The 9,146-nt window shown below is 42.6% G+C and overlaps 1 protein-coding gene across 3 annotated transcripts in view; it reads left to right on the forward strand.

Annotated features, from left to right (window-relative positions):
• The window catches only part of wu:fa11c10 (protein FAM110A), a 26,288-nt gene extending 19,313 nt beyond the window's left edge, over positions 1 to 6,975 (forward strand). For 2 of the 3 annotated variants that reach the window (XM_014022380.1, XM_014022381.1), the window contains 2 exons: positions 3,550 to 3,881; positions 5,412 to 6,975. In XM_014022380.1, the coding sequence (XP_013877834.1) occupies positions 5,422 to 6,810 (1,389 nt within the window). In that variant the 5' untranslated portion in view covers positions 3,550 to 3,881; positions 5,412 to 5,421 and the 3' untranslated portion in view covers positions 6,811 to 6,975. Of the gene's footprint in view, positions 1 to 3,411; positions 3,882 to 5,411 lie in introns of all 3 variants that reach the window. The other variant, XM_014022379.1, reaches the window with a different exon arrangement.
• The last annotated feature ends 2,171 nt before the right edge of the window (positions 6,976 to 9,146 follow it).

The following is a 9,146-nucleotide window of genomic DNA, read 5'->3' on the forward strand; positions in this document are numbered from 1 at the left end:
CTGTAAAACAGCAATTATGCTGAGTCAGGCTTGATTTTTAATAATCTTTTCCTGTTAAATAAATAAAATCAAACCAAATCAAACCGATTGGTCTTAAAAATAAGTTCTTCACAAACTGCTTTGCAAACTTGAGATTTTCTACTGAGGTTTGAACTCATGAGCTTTTATGTTGCACGTTACCTTGAAGCATCACTATCACTACGTCGGTACTTTTATTTTTTTTCCCCAGTAATCAAACTTAAACAGACTTCCTCCAGTCGGACTCACATTGGTTTAGAGGATGTTTCTGATTACTTCTTTTGGGTGGAGTTTGTCTTGTTTTCTATACTCAGGGGTCAGTGTCTGCTGGGACAAGGCCACTCTGATAGGACAGTCAAGCTGGCGTCACAGTATCGCACTATATTTACACACATGCGCGCACACACACGCACACACACACACACACACACACACACACACACACACACACACACACACACAAATCCTTCATTCGTCCTTCACCATTTGGACCCTCAAAGTGCTACATCCTCTTTTTCTTTTAGTTTTTACACTGCTGTTCATGTTTATTCAGTCACCAGGTACAAATGTTAATGTAATTATTCGCTCCCAGTTTTTCTTCAGTTCATCTCTTTTTCACAGTTTTATGTCACACTCTTGACACACAAACGCTTTGAATTGTGGCTTTTTGCACACAGTGCAGACGTCAGAAGCCACATCACTATCCACTTATTTTGTGGTTGGAAAACCAAATGTCCCTCCACATTCTTTTTTTTTTATGATAAAACCAAGCAGCTTCCATTATGGAATGGAAATATAAATTCTTGGTCTGACACTGTGGCTTTTTGATTTTTAAAGACATCAGCTATTTGTGCGACTGCAGAACAAAACACAAAATAAGGAGAATTAGAAGTAAAGAAATACGAGAGGCGGACTTGTTTCCTGGTTTATATTTATCTCTCAGAGTGGGTTAACAGTGGTCATCAATGGTTGCAGGAGGTGGAGGAATCATTTGCACACATGGTTTTTATTTTAACTGTTTGACTCTCCTTTTAGTGAGAAAACGAATGACAATAGCTGCTGGTTTTGGCTGTAACGGCTATCTGAGCTGACTGTATTTGCATGCAGACGGCTCCTCTCAGTGCCAGGCCACAGATAACAAGTTACATTTACATACTTAAAGCAGATCTGATAGCAATGTGCTGCAAATTCATTTAGCAAGTTGACAATAATTGTTTCCAGAAACTGTCTGTGCTGATTAAAAAGAATAACAAAGAGTCTGAATAATGCATTGATGTTGGGGGATTGGGTTATCAGCAGAGATTTGATAGGCATCTTGTGCTTTCTCTGTGCTAATGATACCTGGCGGCCTCTGCAGTCATGCAGGTGACCCCCAGTTTGCCAAAAGACAAAGCTGGAACAGTGTTTGGTTCTTACAGAATCTGCTCTCAAAGTCTGAACCAAAAGGATGTTTTCATCTTTGTGATACAAAGAAAATCAAACCTGAGTTTTCTGACGTCTAACCAGAGGTGTATAAAGTACCTGAAAGTAAGTAAAAGTAAAAATACCTTAACAGAAAATGATTTTACCAATATGAATTTCCCTGATAAGAAAAGTACTTCAAAAGTCATAAAATTGCTCACAGTAATCAGGAAAGTGAAAGTAATTTTCCTAACCAAATGAAATCAACTGGTTCCACTAAAACAAGTTATTTTGCTTTAACTCGGTTTGGTTAAGAAAATTCAACACGTCTTTATTTTAGTGCAGAAAAACTCCTGTGATGAGTTTTGAATGGAACGAAATTAAAGTAAAAGTTACAATAAAAAAAAATACTTAAAATTACACACCCTCAAAAATTACTTAAGTAAATGTATTTTTCTGTTGCATGAAGCAGTTTCTGTGTATACTCAGTGTTTGTGTCTAATGCAGGACTGTTTTATTGCACAGTTTAAGAAAAAAAAGACAAAAATCAAGAACCAAAACAGTTTAAACATAAATATAAGCCATCTAATCTACTGTCATTTTTAGGCCACTGTCCATGCCTAATCATTTACCAAGTATATTATTATTAAAGTTAAACCATTAAATATGAATATGGACCATCAGCTGCCCTGATTTTTAAACATCAGCATCAATCATAGAAAAACTCATTAATCAACTTCTAATAAAAATGTTTACCTGCAACAATAAAACTTAATCCATTAATCTCATGTTTGGATTGTGTAACCATGTGTYGGAGGATGTTTGTGTGTGTCTGTGTTTGCTGTGGGACAGTGAGGTATGTTTTCAGTGAYGTGTCGGTTGTGTCATGTGCTGCGTTTGTTGTGTGTGTTAAAGGGGAACTACACAACCTTAGGCACGTTAGTGTGTTTATTTTGTAGACAGGAATGCAGAAGTCAGGCTGTGGAACAAGAACAGGTTTTGACAGGAAGTAGTTTTATCATAAAGAGAATGAGATTTCAGTAGATATTTAGGGCTACAAAATCATGAAGAGTTTCTGTCTTCCAAATGAAACCTGTCTAAACTCATGGTTGTGTTTGTCTTCTGGTTAAAGTTTAAGCAACAGTTGTTTCTGTGATTTAAAAAAAATCCATGAATTTTCWACCAAATGTGACATCTCACAAAGTGTTGCTTTTATCACCTTTCCTCTTCTAATCTGCCTTTTAGAGACGGCAGCAAAAGAAAAAAACAAGGTTGAAGCAGACAGAAAGGAAAAGTGGTTATAAAAAGCCCAATTAAAATGTGGGGAAAGACAAGTTAGAGGTGGAGAGAAAAAACAAATAATTAGAGGTGATGTAACCTCAGAGTGTAATGCTCTAAAAAAACGATAAGAAGAAAGGGAGGGATGAAGTGTGTGGGAGGATTGTTTTCTTTTTAAATTAGAGCCAAGAGAAATTTGGTGATTATTTTGTTGCTCGAAAATCTGAAAGACACTATCAACATCCTATAATGTAGTAAAAGCCAGAGAGTAAAAGTGGGTTTTAAGTGATGATTTAAAAGCAGCTAATGAGGTCTGTCTAATGAAGGTGAGGACAGTAACAAATACAGTAAAAACAAACTCTGAACAATAAAAGAAAAGAATAAAGACAAAGAACAAGGCACCCCACWGAGTTTGATGCAAGCCGGTGTAAAGATTGCATCTGTTTGGTCCGTTGTTCTTTTCTCTCCCCCTCTTTCTCCCTTTCAATGAATTTTCATTTGAATGAAAGCTCAGCCTCAGTGTTTTATTGGAGAGGGGGGCCGGGGAGGCCCGATTGGCCAGGATCCTTTTTTTGATTTGGACCAATGCGAGCGCGCCTCCCTCCTCCCGGCCCTCTCCAGGCCGCCCTGCGATTGGCCGGCTGGGAGGGGCCAGACGAGGTTTTAAAGCCGGTCCTGTTTGCTCCTCTTCAGTCTCATCTGTCAGCTGGAGAGCTGTGTGTGTGTCTGTGTGTGAGAGGAGTGTGTGTCTGTTGGTGTGTGGGTGTTTTTCTGTTAATCAGCAACGGACTAAAAGCAGAGTAGTGCTTCCATTTTCTTACCTGGACTTCTTCTTTTTTTAACTCTCTCCAGGACTTTAGGACTCCACTGGCTTCTTGTGCCCAATCAGCTGGATTCAAACTCTTCAGAAAAGAGGAACAGTAATCRTAAAGAAAAAAGGACCAGAAAAGGCTGTTTTATTGACTCCAGGACCGACTGGTGGTCCAGATCTGCAGCCTAACCCAGACCGGGTCACCGCTCAGCTGACAGAGGTGGTCTAGTCAGTCCTGATGTGGAATTTGACCCCGACTGACCCCGTCCCACCAGCAACCTTTCACTGATACCGGTGTAAAGAAGGATAAAGGAGAGAGAGAGGGGAGAGAGAAGAAAGGAGGACGAAAGGGAGAGCAGCAAATCGGCGAACGGTAAGGAAGATGACGGGGAGCCAAAGATGGAGGAGGGGGATGAAGAGGGTACAAAAGAGCTCTTTTCTCAAGGCGATATCTCACTGGGCTGCCACTAGYTGGACCCTAACTTTAGGGTTCCCAACTTCCTGTTGAGAGTTGCAGATTAAAACATCAGTGAGGATGTCTGCCAGGTTGGTTATAAAATAATGTGCACAGCCAAGAAAACAGTTCTGCACATGGTGAGCTCTGCCTGCTCACAACACAAACACACAGCTGACTTCAGGAGAGCAGCTGTAAACTGACACTGTCTCAGTTCATGGGTTACAGCTGACATAAAAGAGAYGGTCTGGTCTACAGAAGACATAAGTTTAGGTAAACACATTCTGCCTTGTTATGTTTTATATCACTGCTTCAGTTGTTTCTTCAAGTTACAACTTCACAAAATTAAGTTTTAAAGTGCCTGTGACATCATCAAATCCAAAAAGTCAAAGAAAATACATTTTATATAAGAAACCTTGCATAAAACATGTGATTTTACACATTTTGTCCCATAACTGGCATATTTTCTTTTGAACTTGACTCAGCCAAAGTGCAACAGGAAGTGACATCAAAGGGGAACTCTTTAACAGACAATTCCKTAAACRWTTTTTATTGAAACAATATTATTTGAACGTTCACTCATCATCTCTGATAGAGACTCAAAATAATAAAAAGAAACATCAGATTCTTCTCTACAGTCTGTGTCGTTAGCCATTTTATCAATGCTTTGTTCCAGGCAGACATTCCCCTTTGACATCACTTCCTGTTCCTTCACATGCAAATATCTCAACAACTGTTCATCTCAGCAGCGGGAAATTATTTTTGCAATATTCTAATAATGTTATCTTTCCAATAATGCCTTTTTACATTTATTTTTAAAATTTCATGTCACAGGCACTTTAATTAAAAAAACGTTACAAGTAAATAAATAAAAAACATTAATAATACGAGTTTAGCTCCAGAATCAGTACTTGTAGCTGCATTTTATTCAATATCTCATTGCAACAAAACTTTCTTCAGCTAATTTATTTAACTTACATTCTTTGGTCAGTGATGAATTTAAGAAAAAAAACTCAGCCGTAAAATAAAGAAACCCTTCGCCAACTTGACAGCGTAGGATACTCTTGGGTTTTCGAGGTTTTGTCAGCTGCATAAGTAGGCACCTACGGATTGGGACAGCCTACGGCGCGGGGCAGTGATGTAAGCAGCCGACGTCGACTACAACCCATGAATTGAGACACAGATTATATTTATTTTTGAGTGAGATCCACCTTGAGTTGATAGAAAACGTGGAGGATTGAAAAACAAACAAATCAACCATTAAAGCTTCATTAATGCTTGTCTGTCCTGAGAGTTTTTACTTCGACTCAAACCTTCTCCTTTACAACACAGACTGTTTCATGAAGGTTTCTTAAATACATTTTTGTTCCGCTCAGCTGAAATATTATTTTTACACTTTTGAACTCAAAATTGTGGCTAAAGAAATGTTTTTTTTCTCTTTCCCGTCAGCTCCTCCAGAATGCCGGTGGAGACGCTGCACCCCTCAGACGGCCGGCTGGCGGGGGTCCCCTTCACCTCAGCCATGCCCTTCAGGATCCTCAACAAGGGCCCCGGATACTTCCGCCCTTCAGTTGAACCGGGGACCCGCAAGCTGAGCGCCGTGGAGCGTCTGGAGGCCGACAAGGCCAAGTACGTGAAGAGCCAGCAGGTGGCCCTCACCCGCCAGGCGCCCATCCAACCCCCCATCCGCAAGCCCCTCCTCCCTCCGGCCATGATGCCTCAGAGCCACATCAACGCTCCCCTGGCCCGGAAGGTTCCCCGCTGTCCCGCTGATCCGGAGAACAGCGGAGGCAGGGACAGAGTGGGCGAGAGAAGGCCCGCTTTCAGTTTGGACATCCTGAATAATCTGATCGGGGACGTTTGTGACGGAACGCAGTCGTCTTTGTCCACGTCCCCGTCCTCGTCCTCGCCGTCCTCAGGAGTGAAGAGCATCTGCAGCAGCCTGTCTGCAGAGCAGGACAAGAGCAAGAGACTCCTCACCAACCTGAAACCATTAAACCCTGCTACCAACAACTGCTCCTCCAGCTCCTCCTCGCCTCTCAGCAGCACCCCCCGAGTCCCCGTCACAGAACTGACCCGTCGTCCTCCCCCCGTCCCGGCGCGAGCCCCTCGTGGGGTCGCAGCGCCTCCCAGCGCTCCCAGCTCTGTGACGGTGCGCAGGGTGGACGTCCGGCCTCACGCCGAGGTAAAGAAGCCGCAGCGGTGTCAGCTGCAGCTCCCGCTCAGACCCCGACAGACGGCCCAGGGTCAGGTCCCGCACCCCCAGGTCCCGCCGCCCCCTCCCCCGTCACAGAAACGTCCTCAACTCCCCCACAAGGTCAACACGTCGTCCCAAACCCAGCCCCCTGCTCCCGCCTACCTCCCGGCCAGCCCCCTGCTGGTCAGAGCGCGGATGATCCCCCCGGCCTCCCCCGCCTTCACCCGCATATCCAACGCCAGCTCCAAGGGCTCATCCCGCAAGCACCCCGCCCTGCACCGCTCCAAGTCGGACCTGAGCGACCGCTACTCCCGCGCCACGGCCGACCTGGAGCGCTTCTTCAACTACTGCGGGCTGGACCCGGGCGAGGTGGAGGGCATGGGAGGGGTGGAGCGCTTCACCCGGGCCAACTCCGACATCGTGTCCGTCTCCAAGCTCCGCAGCGTCAGCACCTCCAGCTCCGAGTGCGGGGACGACGCCGAGCGGAGGGGGGTGCGGGGAGGGGACGAGGACGACGAGGACGGGCCCCTGAGGGCCGGCGAACGCGTCCCCTACGGGATCTCCATCATCGAGAGGAACGCACGAGTCATCAAGTGGCTCTACGGCATCCGGCAGGCGAGGGACGCTAACAGCGCCGTGTCTAACGTTTGAAAAGACGCTCACAATTGGCTGCCTTACTGTGTACTGTACCTGACTGTGTACTGTACCTGACTGTGTACTGTACCTGACTGTGTACTGTACCTGACTGTGTACTGTACCCGACTGTGTACTGTACCTGACTGTGTACTGTACCTGACTGTGTACTGTACCCGACTGTGGATTCTTTATTAGATCTGTTTTCTGTGAAGATTAAAGTGCCTGTGACACACCTGTCCTTCAAATACAAAAGGTCAAGGAAAGCATCTTTATATTTAAGGAAATTGGCATTAACACACGATTTTACCCATTTTGTCCCATAACTGGCCTATTTTCTTTTAAATTTGGCTCGGCCAAAGTGAAACAGGAAGTGACATCAAAGGGGATCTCAATTAGTAAAATTAACTCGCTGGTCTCAGTTTATTAAAACAAAATTATTTAAACTTTTAACTCTTCTTCGTCTCTCTTTGGTGGCGACTAAAAATAATGTAAAGAAACATCAGATTCTTCTCTACAGTCTGTGTTATTAGCTGTTGTAACAACGCTCTGTTTACATGCAGACATTCCCCTTTGACATCACTTCCTGTTTCTTCACATGCCAATATCTTAACAACTGTTCATCTCAGCGATGTGAAATTTGTTTTGCAGTATGTTATCAATGGTCTCTTTCCAAACATGCATTCATGTTTATTACAAAAATTTGATGTCACAGGCCCTTTAAAGATCAGGAACAATTTCTTTTATTTGACCAGCAAGTGGACAGTTTGTTACCCCATTCTGTACAGCAATAGTCGTATGCAAAAGCAATAATAGTGGTGTAAATGGTGAGAATGAAGGCTGTGTTGATATAAAAGGTACTGTGTGTGTATTTGTGTGCGCATGTGTGTGTGTTTTTTATACCAGCAAGCTCAGCAGACTGAAGCTCAGCTCCAAACTGCCAAAAAGTTGCACAGAGCCTGTTGAGCAGACCAGGAGAACCGTGTTGATACTGTGAAACTGAAGACAGTAAAGCTTCCATAAACACGTCAATATTTTCAAAAGTTAAAAAAAAAACTTTGGCTRTAAGACTGTTATTACTCGTCAGCATGCAAGTTCGTATACATGACATTTTAGCACAGGTTCAGGTCGGTCTCGGCTCGGGTGACATCTCGCCGTGTGCACAGGTGACAGAGCGAGTCGTGCGATGAAGGTTGACCTCACAAGCAGACGGCTGAAACGAGCGTGAAGACGAATCAAACGGTGTGTTGACTGAAGGCTGAGCAGAGTCGTGGGTGAAAACGAGAATCTGTAGTGCATGAAAGTGTCTCAGGAAGATGGCATACCAAGAAAAACGGACCAATATTTATTTGGAAAATGTAACTTAATGTATTTTTAGTAAAGGATTACTTTGTGTACAAATATTCGTCTTTGCTCTGAAGTGCAATCTGATGATCATTTACTGTAATGACAACATACAGTCAGTAGGAAAACATTTCAACATTCAGACATGTGGACTGTTGTGTATTTATAACTTCCTGTTTGTCACAGTGAGCAGAAGATCGACCAYCCTTTGCATCTAGATTTATTTAATTCTTCAGGTTTTATTCTTCATACGAAGAGCAGCAGTGGCAATCAGATCACAGCAGTGAACTAAGTGCTTTTTAATCAGGCACTGGATGGACGCCCCMAGAGTCCTCAGATGAGAGAGCGAAGATGCTTTACTGTGTTGTATCCTGAATCATCAATAAACTGTTTGCACATGTTCCTGTCTTTTGTTTGACGTCATTGTCTCTGAGGTTTATAGTAACTAAGTACATTTACTTCGTTACAGTACTTACGTAGTTTTTTTGAGGATTTGTAATTTTACCAATAGTTTTTTTAAATAGCTACTTTTGTTTCCTTTTAAAACTAAAAATGATACTTTTACTTCTTTAAAATGTAACACCAAGTTACCCTTTACAAAATTAAATACATTTGAACTTTTTWAAGAAGATGTTTATGCACTCTAAAAGATAAAGTGTTGAATTTACTTGACTGGCTCATTAAGCCTAGTCGAGTAAATAGAGCAAAGAATACACATATATCGCTCAATTTACTCAACCTGGCTCAGTGCAACCAGTTTGGTTCAGTAAATTCAACAGTTTATTTCTTAGTGTGTTAGAATACTTTTACTTTCATACAGTTTTCTCATTAGTGAAATTTATTTTCATTTTCAAGGCATTTTCTGTTCATGTAATTTTACTTTTACTTATTTATTTTTTCCAGTATTTTATAGAACTCTTGTTTCTTCCGCACGTTTTTCAGCACATATTTTGTTCCGCAATTTTTCTATTTCAACATTTAGATATCGAAAAGTTTGGCTCCTTCAGGAT

Source organism: Austrofundulus limnaeus, unplaced genomic scaffold, assembly GCF_001266775.1.
Source record: "Austrofundulus limnaeus strain Quisiro unplaced genomic scaffold, Austrofundulus_limnaeus-1.0 Scaffold327, whole genome shotgun sequence".
NCBI classification, from domain to species: Eukaryota; Metazoa; Chordata; class Actinopteri; order Cyprinodontiformes; family Rivulidae; genus Austrofundulus; species Austrofundulus limnaeus.